The 27566-nt window shown below is 39.7% G+C and overlaps 1 protein-coding gene across 50 annotated transcripts in view; it reads left to right on the forward strand.

Moving 5' to 3' along the window:
- The window catches only part of DYRK1A (dual specificity tyrosine phosphorylation regulated kinase 1A), a 214750-nt gene that overhangs the window by 183019 nt on the left and 4165 nt on the right, over positions 1-27566 (forward strand). For 43 of the 50 annotated variants that reach the window (XM_081573151.1, XM_081573159.1, XM_081573166.1 and 40 more), the window contains 5 exons: positions 3081-3367; positions 5891-6037; positions 7830-7970; positions 15213-15519; positions 19285-19409. In XM_081573151.1, the coding sequence (XP_081429277.1) occupies positions 3081-3367; positions 5891-6037; positions 7830-7970; positions 15213-15519; positions 19285-19409 (1007 nt within the window). Of the gene's footprint in view, positions 1-3080; positions 3368-5890; positions 6038-7829; positions 7971-15212; positions 15520-16356; positions 16675-19284; positions 19410-27566 lie in introns of those variants that run through there. The other 7 variants (XM_081573180.1, XM_081573181.1, XM_081573179.1 and 4 more) reach the window with 2 other exon arrangements.

The following is a 27566-nucleotide window of genomic DNA, read 5'->3' on the forward strand; positions in this document are numbered from 1 at the left end:
TTTGAGTATAGAAAGAGGAGACAGAAGAATTATGAAACTAGTGAAGTCTAGGGCCGGTTTATATATGGGCAAAACATCTTCTAGTTATACATTCTTTAATACTATTCTTAATCAAGACCATTGATTGTTAGACACCACTATTAGTTTATGTACCACTAAGAGTCACATTGCTGCCAACTGTGAAAACAAGATGCTGTTAATTTTAAGATAGAGACTTTTGTTGTTGTTGTTGTTCAGTCACATTCAGTCACTAAGTCCTGTCTGACTCTTTGTGACCTCATGGACTGTAGCACACCAGGCTCCTCTGTCCTCCACTATCTCACAGAGTTTGCTCAATTTCATGTCCTTTGAGTTGGTCATTTTCTGCTGCCTCCTTCTCCTTTTATCTTCAGTCTTTCCCAGCATCATGGTGTTTTCCAATGAGTCGGCCCTTCAGATAAGTTGGCCAAAGCATTTTAGCTTCAGCACCGTCCTTTCAATGCATAGAGACTTTAGGACCAATTAATTATAGACTTAAAAAAAAATAGATGTATATTAGCAACTCAAATCAGCAATGCTAGCTTTACCTGTTAAGCATGAGGTTAAGTTTTATTAGCAAACTCCTGTTTAAGAAATGAAGAGGGAGCATTATGTTTCTTTAGTCCTCCCAAAATAATAGAAACAAAAAGTTAATGTTTAAAGGTGTATGGTTCAGACAGATTTCATTTATGGAACACCCTTCACTCCCCATTGATATAATAAAATGAGCTTATACTATTTTTTTCTTTCTTATTGTCTTTGTAGACATCTGATATAACCCATAGTGATAACATTTGTGTTTAAAATCCTTTCTTTTCACATTCATTACGTGTTTGTTGTCACTCTCAGTGAACTTAGTATAAGGTGGGCATTTTTCCATTCAAGGGGCTTAGGAGGCCAGGAAGGACATTCTAAGGATGCTTGACTTACAGTCTTTGAACATACCTCCCCTCTTCTTCCTCACTCTTGTGGGTTTTATTTTGAAGTTAAATGTTGATAGCATCACTATAATTATGTATTTCTGCTTTATTGAAAGAAAACACAAAATGTTAGCTACTTGGCTAACTTATAATTATTTTTGTTTTTAATAAACTGACTTTAGTGATTGCAGGAGTCATTACAGATACTCTTTTGGATTAGTTTTTTTAAGTTCTTATTTAGGAAGATGGTGAACTCACGTACACTGTCTCAAGAAACTGAGATTCTGTACCGAAAACAAACACAGAGAACTTTAGACACAGCCATGTCAGTAGAGTTAATACGTTAAGTTTAAGGTGTCTGCAAGTTGTGTTGCTCTTTTATGGTGTAAATAACTTTAATTTTGAAATGATTTGATCAGTTTACTCTGAGTTTTACACCCTTAAGTCTTTGAACTTAAAAAAAAAAAATCTACTTTTTTACAGCATAGCATAATTTCTTATCTGGATTATTTGGTACCTGTCATGGTCTAGTTAAAAAAGCATTCAGTTTAGGTCTAAAACAAAGTCTTGCCAACCCTCCATTTCCCCCAAAGTTCAGTTTAAAAAACTGAACATACATATTTGTGTTTGAGCTTCCTTTGACAATGTCTTTAGCGCTCAGCACATTTATAGATATTCAGTAAGTGAATGATGTATCAATGGAATTGAGTGGGTTGGTCTTCCACCAGAACATTCTGATCACAGCTTCTTAGAGGGATTTTCATAGTCACATTTGAATTCTGACATCAGTTACCTTTTGCATCCCTTTAGTGGCTGCTGCTTAATTAGATCAAAACTGTTACTTGGAGCATGGCTCTGGGGCATCTTATGTCACATGGAGCTGTGTTCTTCATTTTAAACCTATGAACTCAGTGATTAAGAGCAGATATTAGACCTTCTTATGTAACTGTTGCTGAGTGTTGAGTTGTACTGTGGACTCCTACAGAGCTAGGGTAGTAGCTATGTTACTTATCCTGATTTTAGATCATTTGTGTCAGGAATGATCTAAAAACAAGAATGGCGAGCTTCCAGGGAGGCAGTTCAGGTCTACCACCAGGACGGCGCAGTGTATCCCTGTTCTCAGGGACCAGACACTGAGTAATGCCCTAGTTATTCCAGATAGATCTGTACAGAAACCTCTATTTAAATTATACCAAAAGGCCAAAATGAAGGTAGCCTTGACAGGTGGTGGTTTTATGTCATTTCAGTTGAGTTATAGGTGCTCAGTTTGGTATATGTGAGAGCTGTCATACTGAAGGGCAGTGACTTCCTCTGTGTGAAGTTAGTGTTAATACTTAACAGCACAACTTTTCAAAGCGGTTTATTGACTATTAAACCTTTTAAGAAGGTCAGTAGTGATACCAAGTAATGTACTCTATACTCTTTCCCCATTCATAAGCCTACTCATAATTTCTTGTGTGATGGAGCTTAATTTTGAAATTTCCCCAAAGCTTCAATCTTGGATAATATGTACCAGTTTGATGAACATAATCAAATACATTGATGATGAACTCTTGGTACCTTACGACCCGATTTCAAAGCCTTTGCTGTATTTGCCTAAAAGAAAAAAAAAGTCTTCCTTTGACAATTGTTTTAGAAAATTATTCGTGAAATCTAAGGCTGAGCAGAGCAGATTGTGTATGTATATCAAAGCCTTCCCAGAGAGGGCTGCCACGTACAGCATTGTCACAGGCTGGACATCCCAGTAGGTGGAGCTTAGATGAAGTCATGAGGTGTAGGGGTCTCAGGAAGTCAAAAGTGTTTTCTCTTACATGTGAAGATAAAATTATTATTCAGAGTACTGTGTGTAAGTTTACTGCTTGTGTTTTCAGACCTGACTTAGGCATTTTGGTGGGACTTCTTACATTACATTGCTTATTGGTGGACACTGGACAGTACATTGATTCAGCAGATGACCAGTTTCGATATTCATAACTGCTGAAAGAATGTGCTGCTTACTGCAGAATGCTTATCTCCCAATTTTAATTTGATAAACTCTGCATTTGACATTGACATTTTATAAAGTATTGTAGAGTTCATGTATGTGTTGTCCTCTTTTTTTTGGTATGTATAACTTAAAATGAAACTTTTTTTCTCTTTCAGTGCATTTAAAACGCCACTTTATGTTTCGAAACCATCTCTGTTTAGTTTTTGAAATGCTGTCCTACAACCTTTACGACTTGTTGAGGAACACCAATTTTCGAGGTGTCTCCTTGAACCTAACACGAAAGTTTGCACAACAGATGTGCACTGCACTGCTTTTCCTTGCGACTCCAGAACTTAGTATCATTCACTGTGACCTAAAACCCGAGAATATCCTTCTTTGTAACCCTAAACGCAGTGCAATCAAGATTGTTGACTTTGGCAGTTCTTGTCAGTTGGGGCAGAGGGTAAGTATATTTCAGAACTTGTGATTTAAAGTTAGAATTCGGTAAAACAGTGTAGTAGATTTTGAAATCTTACTTATCTGTATACAGTTTGAAGGTAATTACAAGGTTGTTATCTTCAAAATCTTGAATCACCTGTGTTATACCTGTTTGGGGAAATACCTTTTAAAATGCAAACATTGATAGCAATACTTTGAAGTAGAAGGTGTTTGTTTTTCAAAGTTTATGTTAAATTATGTGTGTGCTAAAAGACAGAGAAAACAGGATGGATATAAATTATGATATGTGTCCAAGCTAATGGACATACTGGTTTGGTTTAGTTGCTAAGTCGTGTCCGACTCTTGTGACCCCATGGACTGTAGCCTGCTAGGCTCCTCTGTCCATGGGATTCTCCAGGCAAGAATACTGGAGTGGGTTGCTGTTTTCTTCTCCAGGGAATCTTCCCAACCCAGGGATTGAACCTGGGTCTCCTGCCTTGCAGGCAGATTCTTGACCAACTGAGCTATGAGGGAAGCCCAGTGGACATACTAGTTTGTGCTGAACAAACATGTTTTTGAGTGCTAAAAGCAGACATGCCCATAGCAGTAAGTAGATTTAGGTTTAGTTGATTTAGGAAAGCAAATTTTTCCTTCTGTTCTTTCTAGCATTATGAAAACTACTCTTTTGCATATAAAATAAAAGTTATAGGTTATCTTTTTGAAATCAACTAGGATCACTGCTTGATAATAATTTATTTAAAATGTTCCTATTTACTTGTAGGTATTGAAATTTACTTGTAGGTATTGAAATTTCTTTTTTTTTTTTTAAAGGTAAAAACATTACTGACTTTCAGATATTAGTGTTTCATAATGGGTTTCCATTATGGGTTTCTTGTTTATCCAAATTAGTGAAATTTTCAGTCTTGTCCAACTTTATTCTAGCTTTTAAATAAACTAGGTTAATTTAATCTTGAAAGTTTATGACCAGTTAACAGAATTGTCCTTTTGTTACTTCCTGCAAATTATGGTAGCAATGCTTCATTGAAATAATTTTTAAAAATGGAAGGAATAGGAAGCGAAGTTCGCAGTTTCAGTGCCTCTGAAAATCAAGAGATGCTCGTAGTTGTTAATAAGGGATAGAGTACATTATAAATGGAAAATATGGGCCTATATTGAGTCATTTGAATAGATTTTAAGAGTTGCAAATTTTTTTCCTATTTGAACCAAGTCGTGTATTCTGTGCTAATATCCAACACTACTATCTCTCTCCGCCAGACGGAAACAACTATACCTTTAGCTCAGTGACTTTTTAATTATTGGGTTGGCCAAAAGTTCGTTCAGGTTTCTTCCATAAGATACTTGGAAAAACCCGAGTGAAATTTTTGGCCAACCCAATATGTGACTGTGTCAGAATCCCATGGGAAATCATTTCCAAAATAGACATGCAGCGGCCCTCCTCCAGGTCTGCTGGCTCAGTGTCAGAAGGTAGCAGGGTACAGCCTTGCAGATGCCCCACTACTGCTTTGCAGATTGCTGGCTGGGTAGGTAGGTGACAGAATTCTTTCATAAGCTGGGAAACACGAATCTCAGTAGTAGCTTGTCTTTGGGGCTTCAGGGTGCTCTTGGCTTCTAAAAACTTCTTCCTGGTCCCTTTCAGTTAGACTTTCTTCACTTTGAGAAGGCCTTAAGGTCAGGTTGACCTGCTTGTGGGGTCATGGGATGAGTCTCAGAGGTTCGGCTGGAATTTGGGGTGAGCCCCAGCAGCTTTCTGAGAAAGCATCTTTGTACCACTGATTGCCCAGTTTAAGTATTAAGTTAGATAGTCTAGTTAGTTAGCAGGGTGTTGTTTGTTTTTCTCCCTTTGCTTTTGTGATATTTCTGGATACAAATTTTAAATGGCCAAGTGAAGATGAATTGATCTCTGAAGACATTCTCAGATTATTCCATTGCAAATAATCCATTTCAAGATTTTCTTTTTCTAAGAAGTCTTAGGTTGGATGGAGGAGGACGGGGTAAAGAAGTGATTAGTCAGAAATGACCCCCAGTTGAAACTTTGCATGGCTGTGTTTCTAGGTTTATCTGTGAGACTAGTACAATACAGATGTCTGAATTTTCAATTACGTTGTACTGAGTTTGACTCTTAATGCTTCAAATTAACCTGAAGAAATTTCATTCTTTTAAGTTAATTTAAATGTAATTTAGCTGTTAAATTAATGGTAGCCACAGCAGCAAAGAGTAGTTAATAGGGAAATAAATTGTTCTCAATAATATTTTCTTCTAATAAGGCATTATTGTTTTAGGATATATCTTGAGTACCAGTTAGGACTAAACTAAATAAAGGGCTTGCACTTTTTATATATGCATATTTTGCATTTCAGAGTCAGAGTTACCACTCCCTTGAAACATTTAGTTCTTTGAAACAGTATTCATAGTCTAATGTTGAGATCAGTAAACATTACTGATAACCCAGTTATTTTTTTTCTGTTCCTGTTAGACTTGTGTTCTTCATACAATGTTAAACAGAAACTGTTATTGAAATATATTTCAGATATACCAGTATATTCAGAGTCGCTTTTATCGGTCTCCAGAGGTGCTACTGGGAATGCCTTACGACCTTGCTATTGACATGTGGTCCCTCGGGTGTATTTTGGTTGAAATGCACACTGGAGAGCCTCTGTTCAGTGGAGCCAATGAGGTATATGATGGGTCACTTAAAAAATTCTGGTTTTGTTTCCATGATTTCTTTTTGTTTTTCATCTCTTAGAGTATAACCTGGAAGTTGTTTTTTAGGAAAATGTGTCTGTTTATCAACCTAAATCATTCAAGCGTTTGGTCAGTTTTAAACTTACTTTATCCATTTTTATTTATTTCAGTTATGTAATGGTGAGTTTAGAATTATGAGATGGGAAGTGAGATCTTTAAATCTACCAGTGAAGGGGAGTAGTAAATTGCATTAGAAAATGTTAAGTCTTTTGGTATAAATTTTACAGATTTTAAGTATTAATAACAGAAAAAGATGATAGTGATGAAATGAGGAACCATCCTAAAAACATTGTAAATTTTGAGAGTATGATGTGGAATTAAAGTATTAATTAATAAATGATGATCAGTGGGATTGATAGATACATTGATCTGAATAATATAGGGTAAATTAGGACTCTAGAATTTTTGAGCTGCAGACTAAGCATAATTCTTGTAGTCCACAGGTGTTTAGTCTGTATTCTTAGAAGATCTTTGAAGGTCAGAGGCAGTGGTGGGAAGGCGAGGGCAAGGGAGAGGGGGTCTAAGCTCCGAACAGTCGGAGGAACGGCTTTCATTGTCTTTAAAACTGTTTGTTTGTGGAGTTTTTTTGTTTGTTTGTTTTTAAAGAAAAGTTAACCATTGTGGATTATGATCAGTCCATTGATTTATACATGAGAAAAGAAAAGCTAATGAAATTTCATGACACTTCAGTCAGGTAGTGTCAGAAACCTGTCCCTTCCTCCTTCCTGCTAGTTCATTTCACTCTGACCAGTGAGCTGCTCTTTGGCAGTAATTGCTGTGGTATGTATTTGTTTTTCTTTGAATAATAAAGAATATAAAGGAAATAGTACCATTTTCATGGACTTAAGCACCATTAAGATCACCTGTGACACTTCTTTGGCTGCCGTCTCACGCATGGTGAAAGCCAGAGCCCTTCGACGAGCTGGAAAATGCCTCCCTCCCTCTGCCTCCTGTCCCCTCTCCGGCTGTCCCTCTGTCTGTCTTCCTGCCCAGTCCCCTCTCAGTACACAGCCCTCTCAGGTCCCTCGGAGATGGTGGCCAGAGGGCCGTGCATTCATGCCCAGGGGCTATTCTCTGGTGTCAGCTGCATGTGAAGCCTGTCGCGACACCCTGTTTTAAGTTGCAGTGCCCACCTCTCTCTCATGTCCTTTTAATTTTCTCCCTGTTCTTAGTCAGTACCCAATAGATCTTATTATGTGTTTGTTTCTTGATGATCTCTTCCTCTATAATATAAAGTTTTGGGCAGAGATTTTTGTCTGTTTTGTTTACTGCTGTGTTCCAGTGGACATGGTTTCTAGCATACAGTAGACACTCAGGTGTTTGACTGAATGAATCTGCACCTTAGAAAGATACTTTTTTATTAGGTTCACACTTTATTAAACCTGTCATTTTTTGTTTTGTTTTGTTTTTTTTACTCTCCCCAAACTTAAACTTTGCAATTCCCTCCAGTCATTCCTTACTTTCCGTTGTATCCATGACCACCACCTGCCATCCCATAGATGTGTGTATGTCTTTGCTGAATCGTGTGCCCTCCCTCTGTGGAATGTGGGGCTTCGGGAGGTAGGGACATCACCTCTTTCCTTCATTATTGTGTATTTACTGCCCACAGGATTGCCTGACACACACGGGAGACTCTTTATTTATAATTTGTGAATGGATGAGCAGATGTAGGATGTTTTACAGTAGAAATTATAGGGGTTTTTTTGCTTTTGTTTTTAATACAGGTAGATCAGATGAATAAAATAGTGGAAGTTCTGGGTATTCCGCCTGCTCATATTCTTGACCAAGCACCAAAAGCAAGAAAGTTCTTTGAGAAGTTGCCAGATGGCACTTGGAACTTAAAGAAGACCAAAGATGGAAAACGGGTAAAATAGGGAAATAATGTTTTTGAGCCTTTGTTACTTCTTTCATGTTACTTCTTTCACTGAGTTGTCTTTATAATGCATTTTTGTATTTATTTGAAATCAGTGTTACTGAAGTCACCTGTTAACAGTAGTTCTGTTGACGACTCGGGTATAGATTTTCTTCACAAGTTGGTTTTCGCTTGACCTGAGCTATCGGTATGACCTGAACAATGCTTGGTTAATGCTCAGTATTCTCTTTAAGTCTTCATTTTGAAACTGTCTGCCTTCCTTTTGAGGCCACTGATCAAATCACCATGCTTTGTTTCCACAGTAGAATCAGTCAGTTTGACCTTTGTTTCTCATAGTTTGGGTATACATTGAAATCACAGTTAAGAGTACTGCAGCTGGGAACAGTAGAAGTCATAACTGCAGTGAATGGCCTTTTTTTGTAGTTAAGATGAGAGCAAAGGATTTCTGACTTTAGCAGTTTGTGACAAGAATCTGAACTGACTAGATGGTCCTTTAATAGATTTCAGTTTCCTAGGTTGGATAACAGGGATTTCACATCTCCACAATCTTTCGAAGTGAGGGGTTTAATGCGTTAGATATGTTTTAGAAATTTTCTCTTATCTGAGAACTTTTCAGGCATCTAAATCATGTCAGTTTAGTAGAATAAATGATGACAATTTTGCATCTTGATTTACATCTTTGTTTTATATATCTGAAAATAATCATATGTTTTGTCATCCAGTGTGTTTCTAGTATTAGATGAATATGCTATATAAATATATGATTGTGTGTGATACATACACCAGACACTTTATGATTGTAGTTCTGCATTTTAACACTTAAGAAATTTTATTTTTGCTAGTTTTTATTTTACCCTTGCATTTTAGCGATACTGCCCCCAGGTGTCATTTCCAGTGAACTGAAGCTGATGCTTATTTGCTATAATTGACCTTCAGCTCTGGAGTCTTAACTTCTAATATCAAGTGGTTTTTAATAAGAATATATATATGTAAAATCATATCTTTCACAACTGATTTGTAACTTACTGCGTTCTGCCTTGTTCTCTAAAGTTTCAGGCAGTGCAGTATCCAGCAGCTAAGTTACGCCTACTCCGCATAAGGAAGGGATGGAAAATACCAAGCAGACATCCTGGGTCCTTCCGCCTCTGTCCACGTGGCTTTATCAGTCATGGCCCCCTTTCCCAGGGCAGTCCTTCTTAGCTTCACCAGCATTCAGAGTAGCTCTTGCAGTTGATTTTTAATTAGCATGGAGTATGTGATGCCTGCTTTACATTTTTCTTTCTCTCTAATACATACTACTAATTCTTTTTCCAGTTTGAAGTTTTTTTCCTTTAGCTAAATTTTTTTTTCTTTTTCTAAATGAAACATTTATTCATTTCCTCAATCTCTGCTTCATAAAACCACAGTTAAGTCACAATGGACTGTAACCTATCATTTTCCCAAAATTGAGCTATAATTATTATTATTTTAAATTATTTGAGGGGAGCATTTCACTCAGAAGAGTAGATTATTTTTTCCCTTAAAATTGAAAGTATCTTGACCTACATTTAATATACATTAATTAACTGTAGATTTTGTGAGATTTTCCTAAGCTGCAATTAAGCAGCTGACTTAAGAAACTTAATTTTTAAAAATGTAAAATAATTACTCCTTTTTAAACAGAGATAAATTTCCAGCAACAACAACAAAATCAAATCTGTAACCAAATGGTTACATTATGAAGAGGCACTAGGGATTTTAACCATGAATATGAAGAGATGTGCATGTACTATCTTTGGGTATATTTGTTCAGCTTATTTCCTTAGTGATTTTATTTATGTACAAAATGGGTATTTTAAGTTTTCACTTTGTTGTGTTTTAACTTTTATTTACAACAGTATATCCACTGCCTAAAACATGGCATAGACTGCTCCCATCACCTCTAGTACCCTTTTCTGTCGTCCACGCTCAGTTTCTGATTTCTGTCATCCTAAGTCAGTTTTGACTATTCGTAGGCAAAAGTCATTTAAGTGGAATCCTGAAGTATTTATTATTTTGTTTATTTCATGTAACAGGCATTATTTTTGGAGAGACCGTCTGTAGTGTGTCTCAGAAGTTACTCCATTTTATTGCTTCACAGTCTTTTGTTGAATGGAAATACCGTAATTGATCTGTATTTACCTGTTATTGGATGTTTGGGTTGCTTCTAGTTTAGGACTGTTATCAATAAGGCTACTGGGAACATTTTGTATCAATTTCTGTACACATAAGTTTTCGTTTTTTCTGGGGTCACTACTTAGAATTGCCAGATCATAGGGTGTCTTGTGTGTTTTCTTTCTTAAGAAAATACCAGTTTCCCAAGGTTCTATCATTTTGTATTCCCACAAGGTTATGAGGTCCAATTGCATGACATCCTCGCCACTTCATGTGGTTGGTTCTTTTCAGTTTAGCCATTCTAATGGATATGTAGTGGTTTTCTTTGAATTTCTTCATGGTTGAGAATATTGGCCTGGCTAGCTTTTCATGTGCTTAGTAGCCATTCATGTATCTTCTTTTGTGACCATCTTTCTAGTTGCCCATTTGTTATTGGGATGTTTAATTATTGAGCTGTAGGAGTTTTTTTTTTAATGTAATGGATGTAAGTCCTTTGTCACCTGTATACCAGTATTTATTCCCAGACTGTACTTGTCTACTTCTTTTCTTAGTAGCAGTTTTTAATAAAAAATTAATTTTTTTATGAACAATATTTTTTTTGTTCTAAGAAATCTGTACCTCCCTCAAGTTTGTGAAGATACTCTCCTTTAAAAGTTTTAAGTTGAAATGTATATAGTTGATTTACAATATTGTATTAGTTTCAGGTGTACAGCACAATGATTCGGTTATATATAAATACACACATTCTTTTCCTTTATAGGTTGTGACAAAATTGAGCATAGTACTATGGGCTATTCAGTAGGTCCTTGTTGGCTATCTATTTTATATCTAGTGGTGTGTATATTTTACTCCTAAATTTAGCCCTCCCGCATCCCTTTTCCCTTTGGTAACCATAAATATGTTTGCTGTGTCTGTGGGTCTGTTTCTGTTTTGAAAATAAGTTCATTTGTATCTTTTTTAGATTTCACATACGAGTAATCTATTTGTCTTTGTCTGACTTATTTCACTTAGGATAATAATCTCTAGGTCCATCCGTGTTGCTGCAAATGGCATAATTTCATTCTTTTATATCACTGAGTAATATTTCACTGTATGTGTGTGAAATAACACCACCACTTCTTTATCTAGTCATCTGTTGATGGACATTCAGATTGCTGCCATGTCTTGGCTATTGTAAATAGTTCTGCAGTGAGCATTGGGGTGCCTTTCTCTTCTTCAGTTAGTTTTTTTCTGGATATATGCGTAGGAATGGGATTGCAGTATGACATGGTCACTCTGGTTTTAGTTTCTTAAGGAGCCTCCATACTCTTCCCCATAGTGGCTGCACCAGGTCGCAGTCCCACGAACACTGGAGGCGGATTCTCTTCTCCTCCCTGGTGTTTATTATGTATAGACTTTTCCGTGATGACCGTTGTAACCAGCGGGAGGTGGTGCTTCATCATAGTTTTGATTGGCATTTCTCTACTAATTAAAGTGACATTGAACATCTTTTCATGTGCTTGTTGGTCTTTTCTTGGGGAATCTTTGCATCCGTACTTTATGTGTCTGTGTATATTTATTTTATCAATAACTAGGAGAAGCGTTCATCTTTCATGATGATACTGGATTTGTCTTAATCTTCTTTTAGTTTTCTGTTTTTTTGAAGCTCTTATAGGTGTACCCATTTAGTATTGTTAGAACTTGGTGATAAATTCAGTCTTTCATCACTATGAAATATTCCTTTTTGTCTTGAATATTTTCTTGTGTTTACTTCATTTGATATTATTCAAGCTATACCAATTTTCTAATTCTTAATACTTTCATAGTATTTTTTTAATCCTTTCACTATAAACCTGTTCATATACTTTTGTATGTAAAATATGACTTTTATATACAGAACGTAGTTGAGTTATGCTTTTTAATCCAGTCGAGTAGTATCTTTCTTTCACAATGAATTGTTTGGTCCCTGGTTATTCAGAGGATTGGGTTTTAAACTTTTGCCATATGTGTGTTCTTGCTTGTTTTATCTGTTCTTTGTTTCCCAGTACTTCTTGCCTGCCTTCTTTGGAGTTGAGTACTTCTGGTGTTTTATTTCATCTTTTCTTACTGACTTTATAGCTATTCCTCTTTGTGTAATTGTTAGTGGTGTTCTTACTATATGCCTCTTTAACTTACCAGTTGACCTTAACAGAATGTTACATAACTTCGTAAGCTGTGTGATAACCATGTGCTTTTATCTAATGCCTTCCATCTTTTGTCATCATGTATCACTCATGCGTGCATTACATACCTCACAACACAACTGCCTAAATTACAAACGACATTTAGAAGAGATTTTAAAACTCATAAAAGATAAAGATAGTCATGAGTTCTTTTCAGGAGTCCTTGGCGGTCCTTGGTCAGGACTTTGAGCTCTCGCTGGCATGGCCGCAGGGTTCAGTTCCTTGTCAGGGAACCGTGAGGCTCCGCAAGCTGCGCAGCGTGGGCCAGGACCCTCTCCCCCACCCCACCCCCACCCCCCAGGTTCTTTTACCCAAAGAGTTCTTCATTTCTTGTTGTTGTTCCTAAGTTCCATCTGGTATTACGTTCCTTCAGCCTGAAGAACTTCCTTTAACTTTTTAATTTTGTAGTTTGTAACTTCTGCTGATGAATTCTTTTCAGGAGTTGTTTATCTGAAAATACCCTTATTCACCTTTATTTTTGGAAAGATATTTTTCATGGATTTGGAAATTGCAGTGGATGTAGAATTTTAGGTTTACATTTCAGCTAATGAAAATGATGTTATGACATTGTTTTCTGTATTACATTGTTTCTGAGAAGACATTGATTTTTCTAAGCAGTGTTTTCTTTTTTTTCCTCTTTTTTTATTCCCTCCCCCACCCCCAACTTTTTATGCACTACTACTTATGCAGGGCGAGGACTATTTTTATTCATTTTAAGCTATGTTTGATTTTTCAGCAGTTTGTCTGTTAGGTTCTTGTGCAGTTTTCTCTGTATTTATTTTCCATGGAGTGTGCTGAATTTGTTAGATCTGGGAGGTTGATATCTTTCATCAAAATCCTCAGACATTATCCTTTCAAATATTTGTTCTGCTTCACCTTCTCTTCCCCTGCTAATTATCCACTTAAATATATGTTGTGGTGCTTAATATCGTCTCAGAGGTCTCTAGTTTATTCATCTTGTTTTCTTTTTGTGTGTTAGTTTGAATCATTTCTTTGTCTCCTAGTTCACTCATTGTTTTCCTTCTGTTGAGCCCAGTCTGCTGTTAAGATCATTAAATGGATTCTTCATTTATGATACTGCCATTTTTTAGTTCTAGTGTTTTCACATTTTAATTTATCTTTAAAAATTAGTTTTAACTACCCACCCTCCCCAATCTATCCATACATGTTGTCTAGCTTTTGAACTAAGTTTTTTAAAAATTATAGTTATTTTTAAAATACGTATCTGCCAGTTTCAACATTTGGGTTATTTTATATATGTGGACTTTCTACAATTTTTTTTTTTTTCCACATAATATGGACCCGTTTTTTGGTTTGTTTCTTGTGTCTGTAATTTTTTAAATGTATGCTGGACTTCTTGCATTTAAGCCCAGTTGAGGTAGAAGTAACTCTTACTTTCCTAGGGAATGAGTCGCAGCTCCTACTCTGTCAGTCTACTGTGTGATGAGACCAGTCGGTTTCGTTTTGTAGTTCAGCCGTATCAGGGCTCTGTGTTGTTTGTTTGCTTGACTTAGATCCTATTCTCCACTGTCTTCATAGGTTTTAAGCAGTGTTTGGAGACTGGGGGGATCTTTTATATGTTATGCCCAGCCAGCAGCCCTCTCCTAAGGTTTTGTGCCTCAGGGTGGTCTGTGTTCACACCGCTGCTCTGGCTCCAGCTTTGCAACCCTGGGGTCCTCCCTGGGCAGTCCTTCCTGGGTCGTTGGCCTGTCCCACCCTTCGGCCCAGCCACTTGTAGCCGTCACAAGTTGGTTTGGAGTTGGGCTGGATTCTCCCTACTCACATCCTGGCTTTCGTTCCTTCTCCCACCATAGTCTCTTCTCTCCTAGGAAAGGCTTTTCATTTTCCAGAATTTAGTTAGTTCTGGTTTCTTTAGTACTCCGCACTCGGATAGGTTTCTTTTTTAATTTGGCTGCCTTAGGTCTCAGTGGCAGCACGTGGGGTCTTTGTTGCCTCGTGTGGGATCTTTTCGTTGTGTTGTGCGAGCTCCTGAACGTGAGGACACGGTAGTTGTGCATGGGCTCAACTGCTCTACGGCATGTGGGGTCTTAGTTCCCTGACCAGGCCTGGGGTCCACGTTTCCTGCATCACAGGGCGCGTTCTTAACCACTAGACCACCAAGTCCGTGATAGATTTTTAAAAAGCAGTTACTTTTTGCTTTGCCTACCTGGGTTGTTCTTGATTTTGAAGTACCTAGAAGCAAAAATCTACCAATACTATTCTGAATAAATTCAGTGTTCATAGGGGTTTTAAAGATTACCTGTTAAAATGAGTTTCCCGAAAATGTCAGCACATGTTAAAGGCAGTTTATTAAACATATTTTCTGAAGTGAAGCATAAATAATTTGCTTTCAATTTTTTTTTTTAATCTGAATATAAGCGAAGTATGGCGTTAAACCCATGGTTCTTTATTAGGAGGGATGGCTAAAGCTTTAATGAGCCACTGTTACCTAGGAAGTGCACCTGAGTTCACAGGTGTATTGGGCAGAAAAGAGGCTCATAGCCTCTGGTTGGTACACTTCCTTTGTAAAGGACCACAGAGTAAAGATTTTGTTGCATATTCTTACTTGGCTGTGTTTGTTTTTACCATCTTTAAAAATGTAAAACCATTCAGTAGGAGCTGTTAATATAAAACAGGCTCTAAAACAGAGCGTAGTTTGCTGATCCCTGCACGAGATGATCTTTATAGTCATTTCTGCTCAGAGTTATTTTGAATTTCTCATAACTGCAGTGCATTCAGAATAGTATATCTGAAAATCGAGAAGAGCAAACCATAAAACACTCTTTTTAAGAAAGGTCTCAGCATTATTTGATGCTTATTATCTCAGCTTATTTGATAACTTTTACATATTCCACCAAATTTAGAGAAGCCCCCCCCTTTTTTGTCTTTTTTCTCTTTAGGAGTACAAACCACCAGGAACCCGTAAACTTCATAATATTCTTGGAGTAGAAACAGGAGGACCTGGTGGGCGTCGTGCTGGGGAATCGGGTCATACAGTAGCTGACTACTTGAAGTTCAAAGACCTCATTTTAAGGATGCTTGATTATGACCCCAAATCTCGAATTCAACCTTACTATGCCCTGCAGCACAGTTTTTTCAAGAAAACAGCTGATGAAGGTACAAATACGAGTAATAGTGTATCCACGAGTCCTGCTATGGAGCAGTCACAGTCTTCGGGCACCACCTCCAGTACGTCTTCAAGCTCAGGTCTGTTGTTCTGATATTATGTTAGGCTTTGAAATGTGTGCTCTTTTCTTTACAAAATGGGGGTTATTTAATGTGTTTTTAAAGTTTGTTAATGGGTAAGGCGGAATCCATCAGGGGGCAAACAGAAGAGGCAAGAACTACAATCCCACAGCCTCCAGAACAAAAACCCACAATCACAGAAAACTAACCAAAATGATCACACGAATCACAACTTTGTGTAACTCAGGGAAGCTATGAGCCCTGCCGTGTAGGGCCACCCAGGTTTGATGGGTCCTGGTGGAGACTTCTGACAAAAGGTGGTCCACTGGAGAAAGAAATGGCAAACCACTCCAGTATTCTTGCCTTGAGAACCCCATGAACAGTATGAAAAGGCGAAAAGATATGACACGGAAACATGAGGGGCACCCCCGCCCCCAAGTCAGTAGGTGTCCAACGTGCCACTGTGGTGAAGAGAGGAAAAATGACTCCAGAAAGAATGAGGAGGCGGGGCCAAAGCAGAAATGACGCCCTGTTGTGGATGTGTTTGGTGATGGAAGCAAAGTCCAATGCTGTAAAGAACAGCATAGCATAGAACTTGGAATGTTAGGACCATGAATCAAGGTAAATTGGATGTGGTCAAGTAGGAGGTGACAAGAGTGAATATCAATATTTGAGGAATCAGTGAACTAAAATGGACCAGAATGGGAGAATTTAATTCACATCACCATTGTATCTACTACTGTGGGCAAGAATCTCTTTGAAGAAATGGAATAGCCCTCATAGTCAACAAAAGAGTCCCAAATGCAGTACTAGGGTGCAATCTCAAAAATGACAGAATGATCTCTGTTTGTTTCCAAGGTGAACCATTCACTATCACAGTAATCCAAATCTGTGCCTCAAACCACTAATGCTGAAGAAGCTGAAGTTGAACAGTTTCTCCGAAGACCTACAAGACCTTCTAGAACTAACACCTAAAAAAGATGTCCTTTTCATCACGGGGTTGGAATTGAAAGTAGGAAGTCAAGAGATACCTGGAATAACAGGCAAGTTTGGCCTAGGAATACAAAATGAAGCACGGCAAAGGCCAACAGTTTTGCCAAAAGAACACGCTGGTCATAGCAGACACGTTCTTCCAACAACACAGGAGACTACTCAACACGTGGACATCACCATATGGTCAGTACCGAAATCAGGTTGATATATTCTTTGCAGCCAAAGATGGAGAAGCTCTGCACAGTTAGCAAAAACAAGACCTGGGGCTGACTGGCTCAGATTATGAACTCCTTATTGTAAAATTTAGGCTTAAATTGAAGAAAATAAGGAAAACCACTAGACCATTCAGGTATGACCTAAATCAAGTCCCTTATGATGATACAGTGGAGGTGATGAATAGAGTCAAGGGATTACATCTGATAGACAGAATGCCTGAAGAACTATGGGCCGAATTCTTTACAACGTTACAAACCTTATGAGGTTCGTAACATTGTGCAGGAGGTAGTGATTAAAACCATCTCCAAGAAAAAGAAATGCAAGAATGCAAAGTGGTTGTCTGAAGAGGCCTTACAAATAGCTCAGACGAGAACTGAAAGGCAAAGGAGAAAGGGAAAGAGACAGCCAACTAAAGGCTGAGTTTCTGAGAATAGCAAGGAGAGAGAAGAAAGCCTTCTTAAATGAGCAATGCAGAGAAATCAAGGAAAACAATAGAATCGGAAAGACTAGAGGACTCTTTAAGAAAATTAGAGATACCAACGGAACATTTCATGCAAGGATAGGCGTGATAGAGGACAGAAACTATAAGAACATAACAGAAGCAGAAGCAATTAAGGAGAGGTGGCAAGAATACATAGAGAAACTGTACAAAAAAGGTCTTAATGACCCAGATAACAACGATGGTGTGATCACTCACCTAGAGCCAGACATCTTGGAATGCAAAGTCAAGTGGACCTTGGGAAGCATCACTACAGTCAAAGTTAGTGAAGGTGATGGACTTCCAGCTGAGCTATTTCAAATCGTAAAAGATGATGCTGTGAAAGTGCTGCACTCAGTATGCCAGCAACTTTGGAAAACTCAGCAGTGGCCACAGGACTGGAAAAGGTCAGTTTTCATTCTAATCCCAAAGAAAGGCAATGCCAAAAAATGTTCAAACTACTGAACAATTGCACTTATTTCACATGCTAGCAAGGTAATGCTCAAAATCGTCCAAGCTAGACTTCCAACAGTATGTGAGCCAAGAACTTCCAGATGTACAAACTAGCTTTAGAAAAGGCAGAGGAACCAGAGATCAAATTGTCAACATCCGATGGATCATTGAAAAAGCAAGAGAGTTCCAGAAAAACATCTACTTGTGCTTCATTGACTGTGCTAAAACCTTTGACTGTGTGGATCACAAAAAACTATGGAAAATTCTTCAAAAGATGGGAATACCAGACGACCTTAACCTGCCTCCTGAGAAACCTGTATGCATATCAGGACGAAACAGTTAAAACCGTTCATGAGCAACTGACTGGTTCCAAATCGGGAAAGGAGTACTTCAAGGCTGTATATTATCACCCTGCTTGTTTAACTTAGATGCAGAGTACATCATGTGAAATGCTGGACTGGATGAAGCACAGGCCGTAATCAAGATTGCTGGGAGAAATATCAATAACCTCAGATATGCAGATGACACCACCCTTATGGCAGAAAGCAAAGAGGAACTGAAGAGCCTCTTGATGAAGGTAAAAGAGGAGAGTGCAAAAGCTGGCCTAAAACTCAACATTCAAAAAACGAAGATCATGGCATCCGGTCCCATCATTTCATGGCAAATAGGTGGGGAAAAATGGAAACAGTGACAGACTTTATTTTCTTGGGATCCAATATCACTGCAGATGGTGACTGTAGCCATGAAATTAAAAGGCACTTGCTCCTTGGAAGAAAAACTATGACCAACCTAGACATCATATTAAAAAGCAGAGACATTACTTTGCTGGCAGAGGTCTGTATAGTCAAAGGTGTGGTTTTTTCAGTAGTCATGTACAGATGTGAGAGTTGGACCATAAAGAAGACTGAGCGCTGAAGAATTGCTTCTTTTGAACTATGGTGCTGGAGAAGACTCTTGAGAGTCCCTTGGACTGCAAGGAGATCAAACCAATTAATCCTAAAGGAAATCAATCCTGAACATTCATTGGAAGGACTGATGCTGAAGCTCCAATACTTTGGCCACCTGATGCGAAGAGCCGACTGATTGAAATGATACTGATTCTGGGAAAGGTTGAGGGAATGAGGAGAAGGGGACAAAAGAGAATGAGATGGTTGGATGGCATCACCGACTTATTGGACATGAGTTTGCACAGACTCCTTGAGTTAGTGAAGGACAGGGAAGCCTTGCATGCTGTGCTCCATGGGGAAGCAAAGAGTTGGACACAACTTAGCAACTGAACAACAACAACAAGGGAGGAATTATTTTTCTTAAGTCTATTCTTTGGGGCTAGTAAAAAAAGTCCACCAAGTTCTAAGACTTAACTGTGCATATAATAAATTCTGCTTGGGAAAAAACTAGTAGCCAAATGTTTAAATTGTTTTTAAAGTGGAAATACTTGGTCCACATGCTTGAGTTTTCCCGACTTAACTGAACTTGGTCATATTTGAGTTCACTGACTGATGTGAAAGAAGAGAATTGGGTGCTTTTCGGGTGTACTTTCAGGTTAATAGAGGGTGTTTCAGTTTTAATGTTACAGTTTTAGGATATATCTACTTGAATACAATTAACTTCACACTCACAAGTAGTGTCTTGTTGCGATGCTCCAGGTGGATCGTCGGGGACAAGCAACAGTGGGAGAGCCAGGTCGGACCCAACGCACCAGCATCGGCACAGCGGCGGGCACTTCACGGCCGCCGTCCAGGCCATGGACTGTGAGACCCACAGTCCGCAGGTGAGCCCAGCCCGCCCTCACGCGCGTCCTCTGCTGTGCCCAGGGAGCAGCGTGGGGTGCCCAGGGTCTTTCGAGTGATTATCGCTTCCTCCGAAGGGTCATGGCTTCCTCACACCTGTAAGGGGTTCTAACTTCACGACTCGCATAAGGAACCACGTTGCAGCCATTTCCCTCCTTGTTTAGAAATAGCTGAGATTTACTGAGTGCACACGAGCCTTTGTTCCAGATGCTTTTCCCCCTGTGTTTATCTCATTTACTCTCGTAGCGTTTTTAGCCTTACCCTGTTTGGATTTTCCTTTTACAGTGGGGAACTGTGACTTCCTGGGTTAAGGTCTTTCTGAGGCTCGTGATCTTAATTACTGCCTCTCCCTCCTTGAGAGGACATTATCTGTCACCACCAATGGTTCTAGGTTCTGAATCAGTTTGTGGTTTGATTTTTCACCTCCATGTTTTGTTCTGTGTTTTGAAGTTTTTTCTTTTTGTTGGGTTGGTTTTTAAACTGATTAAAGAGGATCTAATTAAGTAAAATTTTTTAAGGAGGTGAAACAGATGGTGGTAGTAAAAATATTTACTAATATTTAAATACTCTGTAAAACAGTAAATTAATCCATCCTGAGTACTGCGTAATGATGTGTATAATGAGAGGCAAGTCTATTATTTAATGAGAAATAAAGTGGACGTTGATGACCATCACCCCTGTTCTTGGGCCTGGGGCTGCTGCGGGCTGGTGGAGGGGTGCACGTGAAGGGACGTTGTCGCCGCTCTTGATTGCTGCTCACCAGCCTGCTGGGCAGGCCTTGGTGCTTCTCCCGTCATCTCCTTCAGTACTTGTTTCAGACTCGTCTCCGCCTCTTAGAAGCCTCTCCTCCTCTGTTCCCCAGACTCCTCCCTGGGTGGGGAGCACTCTTCAGAAAGGACGGCCTCACGGCCTGTCTGCGGGCGCCTGTCTGCTGTCTGCCGCCCCAGGGCCTCCGCTCGCCACCCGCCCTCCGCCCTGGCCCTCCCTGGTGTCTCTCCCTGGCCCGGGTGCTCCTCACCCCAAGTTCTGCTCTCCATGGGCTCTGTTTCCTCACCCTCCGAGAGCCCTGCTGCTGCTCCCGGCAGCCTGCTCCCAGCGTGAGCTCCTGTCCTGTAGTGTCACCAGTGGCCAGTTCTGAGGAGCCGCGCGGGCTCTCTGTCGCTTTTCCCTCTGGTCCTCACTCTCAGTGACACGGCGCTGGTTTCTGCCTGCCCCCTTCCGTCATCGCCTCCTTTCTGGATTCTCTTCTGCCCCTGCTGGTAAAAGTGGACATTCTGTGCCCTGTCTCTCACCTGACACCCCTCCTGGTGACCTCATGTGCTCCTACCAGTGCCCAGAACTTCCATGTTGATGTCAGTCACTTCACGTCTTAATTTCTGACCTAGACCTCACTCCTGAGCCCCTGCCTTTATTTCTGATTATCTCCTTTCAGTGCCGCACTGGAGGTCTCCACAGCACAACCCTTCAAATGTGTCACGTTGATTGCTGTCATCGTCTCCTCTTCTACCACAGCTCACCTGCTTTTATCTGTTCTTTGTACAAAATGGCCCTAAATTTACCCATTTGCTTAGGTCATACACTTGATGCCTGGGAGTTAATCCTTGAGTCTCTTCCTCACCCCCCGACATGGAAGCAAATGATAGTGCGGATTCTGAGTATCCTACATGTGTTCCTATTCTCTCCACTTCATCCCCCCACTCCTTGCTACAGGCATCTCTAGCTTATCTTACTATAAAGATTATTCTTGACTAGTCTTCCAGCATCTGTTTCATTCACCAGTTCACCTCTCTTCTCTCTTCAGCCAAGTAAATGTTCAGTAAAACAGTCTCATCCGGGTCCATACCCTGCCTTCAACCAATTTTTGGCTTTCTCTTGTACTTAAAAAAAACTGTGGTGTTGGAGAAGAATCTTGAGAGTCCCTTGGACAGCAAGGAGATCCAACCAGTCCATCCTAAAGGAGATCAGCCCTGGGTGTTCATTGGAAGGACTGATGTTGAAGCTGAAACTCCAATAGTTTGGCCACCTGATGCGAGGAACTGAGTCATTGGAAAAGACTGATGCTGGGAAGGATTGAGGGCAGGAGGAGAAGGGGACGACAGAGGATGAGATGTTTGGATGGCATCACCGACTCGATGGACATGGGTTTGGGTAAACTCCGGGAGTTGGTGATGGACAGGGAGGCCTGGCGTGCTGCAATTCATGGGGTCACAAAGAGTCGGCCTGAGCGACTGAACTGAACTGATGTGTACTGTACTTAAAAAAAAAAAATTGAGAAGGCTTCTCAGGTGGCGCTAATGGTGAAAAACTGCCTACCAATGCAGGAGACGCGGGTTCAATCCCTGGATCAGGAAGATGCCCCGGAGGAGGGCACGGCAGCCCCCTCCAGTATTCTTGTCTGGAGAATCCCACCGACAGAGGAGTCTCACAGGCTACAGTCCACAGGGTTGCAAAGAGTCGGAAACGAATGAACACAGCACAAAGTTCCCAGTGGTTTCTGTGATCTGGCCCCTTCCCAGGCATTCTTCTTCCTCTCCATTCACTCTGGTCTTCCTGGGATTTTTTTTCATTTTCCGGACCTTATTATGTTCCCCATCACAGTTCTCACATGGACTGTGCTCAGCCTGGAATATGCTTTTCCTCCCTCTTTGCTTTGTTAACTACTGTATATCCTTCTGATCTTAAATATCACTACCAGAGGCTTTCCCTAATCTTCAGAATGACCTTCCTTCCTTCTTTCCTCCCTTTATTCTTCCAAATATATTAATACTTCAAATACATAAACTGTACCAGGATAACAAAAGACATTTGTGTTCATCCTGCCCGTATTTAAAGAAATCAATATTGTGTCATATTTGCTTCAAACCTTTTTTATTTAATTTTTAAACAGTTGATACATTCACATGGTTTAAAAATCGGTAGACATAAACGGGGATTCAATGAAAAGTCTTTCCTTCTGTGTCTTCTAGCCACCTAATTTCTGTACTAATGTTATTAGTTTTATACATAATAAAACCTTTCTGAGATATTTTATACATACACAAGCAAATATAAACATATATTCTTCACCTAACCTTTGTACACAAGTGGTAGGTAGCATTACCATGCACACTGCTTTACATCTTTTTTTCTTTTAATTTTAACGTGTTTTACATATATTTTTTAATAGATATATTATGGAACTCATTCTGTATCATAGAGAGCTTTTTCATTCTCTTTGTTTTGTTTTTAATAGTCACACAGTATTCCATTGTTTAGATACTCCTCAAGTTATTGCAGTAGTTCCCTATTAATGGAGATTTAGTTTACTTTCAATCTTCTTTACTACTGAAAATAATGCTATAATGAATAACCCCATATATAAATCATCCGCGCACACACACAGTTCATCTGTGATATAAATTCTTGGACGTGAAATTGTTGGGTCAGAGAGTAATGTGGGTTGTCACTTGGATGACTGTTGCCAAATTATTCTTCATGTAATTTTTACCAATTTAGCTTGCCAGAAACTGAGTTTTAAGAAACTGGGATCACCTTTGGATACAGTCTGCGATGAAAAACCTAGCATTGGACAGATTATAGTTACATTTTGTTCATTTCTTTTCATGTATGAATTTGAGTAGTGTCACAGTTTAAGAACCATTAGTATTTTCTGAGAATTTTCTGCCTGTTTTTCTTCTGGATTATTTTCAATAGTATTTCTTGGGACCACTTTCACTGAGTAAATACTGAATGATCTGTGCTAGCCACTGGTGATAAAGAACGAACTTAGCCTTCCTGGAGCTTACAGTGACTCAGTATATAAATGAATCAAGTGAATAGAAATTGCAAGTACTAGAAAATAAGACAATATAATAGAGAAGAGCTGTTTGTTGGGCTAGGTGTATTAATTTAACACAACTGATAACAGACAGATCCCCCAAAATATGGTAGCTTGAAAAATGTGGAGTTTCTCTTTTATGTAATGTCCAGAGTGGGCACAGCTCTCGCATGTCCTGGGTTCTTGACATCTTGTGATTGCCCCATCCCCAGGGCCTAGTTGTCTGCTGTGTCCTGCGCAAGGACTTGGGAGGTATTTTGTCGGCTGAATCTGGCCGTGCTATAGGAACTTTCCATGGACTAAAACAGTCGCATGGCCGTGTCAAACTACAGCGGAGACTGGAAGTGAGTGTAGTTGGAGCCACATGCCCAGGAAGAAGAAGAAGTGTTTTGAGAACAACTGGGAGTCTCTGGCCCAGAAGTTAGGGCAGCATTAGCCAGAGTGTTGAGGGAAGACTGGAATAGAAACGATGAGAAAGAAACATCCAAGCAGAAATTAGAAGTCAGAGCATTCTAGGCAGAAAGGAACAGTATATGCAGATACTCTGAGGCGTGTGAAAGATGTTGACCATATAGAGGAACAGAAGGAAGATGCTATGTAGTAGGAACCCAGGCAGCAAGAGGAAGGCAGACTAGAGGAAAAGGTTGGAGAAATGAGCATTGACCAGATTGTGCAGGTTGTTGATCCATTCATCTGTCAGTGGATACTTGGGTTGTTTCTTATTTTGGCTGTTATAATAATGCTACAGTGAACACGGGGGTAAATATATCTTTCCAAGATAGTGTTTTTGTTTTCTTCAGATAAATACCCAGAAGCGGAATTGAGGATCATGAGGTTTCGTTCAGTTCAGTCACTCAGTCATGTCTGACTCTTTGTGACGCCATGGACTGCAGCACGCCATGCTTCCCTGTCCATAACCAACTCCCGGAGTTTACTCAGACTCATGTCCATTGAGTCGGTGATGCCATCCAACCATCTCATCCTCTGTCGTCCCCTTCTCCTCCCACCTTCAATCTTGCCCAGTATCAGGGTCTTTTCAAATGAGTCAGTTCTTCGCATCAGGTGGCCAAAGTATTGGAGTTTCAGCTTCAACATCAGTCCTTCCAATGAATATTCGGGACTGATTTCCTTTAGGATGGACTGGTTGGATCTCCTTGCAGTCCAGGGGACTCTCAAGAGTCTTCTCCAACACCATAGTTTAAAAGCATCAATTCTTTGGTGCTCAACTTTCTTTATAGTCCAACTCTCACATCCATACATGACTACTGGAAAAACCATAGCCTTGACTAGATGGACTTTCATTGGCAAATTAGTCTCTGCTTTTTAATATGCTGTCTTGGTTGTCATAACTTTTCTTCCAAGGAAAGCGTTTTTTAATTTCATGGCTGGTCACCATCTGCAGTGATTTTGGAGCCCAAAAAAATAAAGTCTGTCATTGTTTCCACTGTCTTCCCCATCTATTTGCCATGAAATGATGGGACCAGATGCCATGATCTTAGTTTTCTGAATGTTGAGTTTTAAGCCAACTTTTGCACGCTCCTCTTTCACTTTCATCAAGAGGCTCTTTAGTTCTTCTTTGCTTTCTGCCATAAGGGTGGTGTCATCTGCATATCTGAGGTTATTGATATTTCTGCCAGCAACCTTGACTCCAGCTTGTGCTTCCTCCAGCCCAGCGTTTCTCATGATGTACTCTGCATGTAAGTTAAATAAACAGGGTGACCGCATACAGCCTTGATGTACTCCTTTTCCTATTTGGAACCAGTCTGTTGTTCCATGTCCAGTTCTAACTGTTGCTTCCTAACCTGCATACAGGTTTCTTAAGAGGCAGGTCAGGTGGTCTGGTATTCCCATCTCTTTCAGAATTTTCCACAGTTTATTGTGATCCACACAGTCAAAGGCTTTGGCATAGTCAATAAAGCAGAAATAGATGTTTTTCTGGAACTCTCTTGCTTTTTTGATAACACAACAGATGTTGGTAGTTTGATCTCTGGTTCCTCTGCCTTTTCTAAAACCAGCTTGAACACCTGGAAGTTCACGGTTCATGTACTGTTGAAGTCTGGCTTGGAGAATTTTGAGCATTACTTTACTAGCATGTGAGATGAGTGAAATTGTGCAATAGTTTGAACATTCCTTGTCATTGCCTTTCTTGGGGATTGGAATGAGAACTGACCTTTTCCAGTCCTGTGGCCACTGTTGAGTTTTCCAAAGTTGCTGGCGTATTGAATGCAGCACTTTCACAGCATCATCTTTTAGGATTTGAAATAGCTCAGCTGGAATTCTATCACCTCCTCTAGCTTTGTTCATAGTGATGCTTCCTAAGGCCCACTTGACTTCGCATTCCAGGATGTCTGGCTCTAGGTGAGTGATCACACCATCGTGATTATCTGGGTCGTGAAGATCTTTTTTGTACAGTTCTTCTGTGTATTCTTGCCACCTCTTCTTAATATCTTCTTCCGTCAGGTCCCTACCATTTCTGTCCTTTATTGATCGCATCTTTGCATGAAATATTCCCTTGATATCTCTAATTTTCTTTTAGAGATCTCTAGTCTTTACCATTCTATTGTTCTCCTCTGTATCTTTGCATTGATCGCTGAGGAAGGCTTTCTTATCTCCCCTTGCTATTCTTTGGAACTCTGCTTTCAAATGGGTATATCTTTCCTTTTCTCCTTTGCTTTTTGCTTCTCTTCTTTTCACAGCTATTTGTAGGCCTCCTCAGACAGCCATTTTGCTTTTTTGCATTTCCTTTCCTTGGGGACAGTCTTGATCCCTGCCTTCTGTACAGTGTCACGAACCTCCATCCATAGTTCAGCAGGCACTCTATCAGATCTAATCCTGTAAATCTATTTCTCACTTCCACTGTATAATCATAAGGTCATGTAGTAGTTCTGTTCTTAATGTTTTGAAGAACCTCCTCCATACTGTTTCCATATAATGGTTGCAGGAATGTACATGCCCGTCAGCAGTGTGTGAGGGTTTCCTTTGTTCTACATCCTCCCCAGCAGTTGTCGTTTGTTGTCTTTTCGAGAGTGATGTCTCATTGTGGTTTGGGTTTGCATTTCTGTAGTGACAAATGATGTTGACTTGCTTTTGTTGTGCATGATGGCCATCTTTGTGTCTTCTTTGGAAACGTGTAGTCAGATCTCCTGCCCGTTTTTAAGTCACATTATTTGGCTTTTTGCTATTGAGTTTTATCAGTTCTTTTTATGCTTGGGATATTAACGTCTTATCAGATACATGATTGACAAATGTTTTCTCCCATTCGGTAGGTTGCCTTTTCGTTTTGTTGATGGTTTCTTCTACTGTACAGTAGCTTTTTAGTATAATGCAGTCTCATTTGTTTATTTTTGCTTTTGTTGCTTTTGCTTTGGCGTCAGATTCAAAACGCCATCGCCAGGGCTTGTGTCAAACTGTGTTTCCGTCTAGGAGTTTTATGGCCTCAAGTCTTTAATCCATGTTGCGTTCATTTGGAGGTCTGGTGTAAAATGGTGACTGAGTTTTATTCTTTTGTATAAGGCTGTTTAGTTTTCCTGACACCATTTAAAATAATTAACTAATTTCTCCTCTGTTCTGGGTCTTCGCTGTTGCACAGGCTCTCTCTGGTCGCTGCGAGCAGGGCCGCTCTGTGCTGAGCTGTGTGGGCTTCTCGCTGCGGCAGCTTCTCGGTGCAGAGCCTGGGCTCCAGCATTTGTGGCCCCCGGTCTTAGTTTCTCCGTGGCATTGGGGATCTTCCTGGGCCAGGGAACAAATCTGTGTTCCCAACATTGGCAGGTGGATTCTTAACCACTGAACCACCGGGAAGTCCCATGACACCATTTATTGAGGAGAATAGCCTTTCTTCACTGTGTATTTTTGTATCTTTCTCATAAATTAATTGACTGTATACACATAGGTTTGTTTTTGGGCTCTCTCTTCTGTCCCGTTGATCTGTGTGCTTGTTTTTATGCCACTACCATGCCATTTTTAGTTCCTGTAGCTTTGTAGTATAGTTTGTTATCAAGGAACGTGATGCTTCCAGCTTTTTCTTTCTCAGGGCTGCTTTGACTACTTGGATATTTTTTGTGGATTACAGGTTTTAGGGTTTGTTCTATTTTTTTTGAAAAAAATGCCATTGGAATTTTGATAGGGATTGCATTGAATCTGTAGCTTGCTTTCAGTAGTTTGGGACATTTTAACACCATTGATTCTTCACTCTTACGGTCAGTGAGCATGGACAGTCTTTCCGTTTACTTGGGTCTTCCATTTCTCTCACTAGTGTCTTGTTTTCCATATAAAGCTCTTTCACCTCCTTGGTCAAATTATTCCTTGCTTATTTTGTTCTTTT

This window comes from Giraffa tippelskirchi, chromosome 2 (assembly GCF_054371585.1).
Source record: "Giraffa tippelskirchi isolate mGirTip1 chromosome 2, T2T-mGirTip1v1.2.pri, whole genome shotgun sequence".
In the NCBI taxonomy this organism is placed as follows: Eukaryota; Metazoa; Chordata; class Mammalia; order Artiodactyla; family Giraffidae; genus Giraffa; species Giraffa tippelskirchi.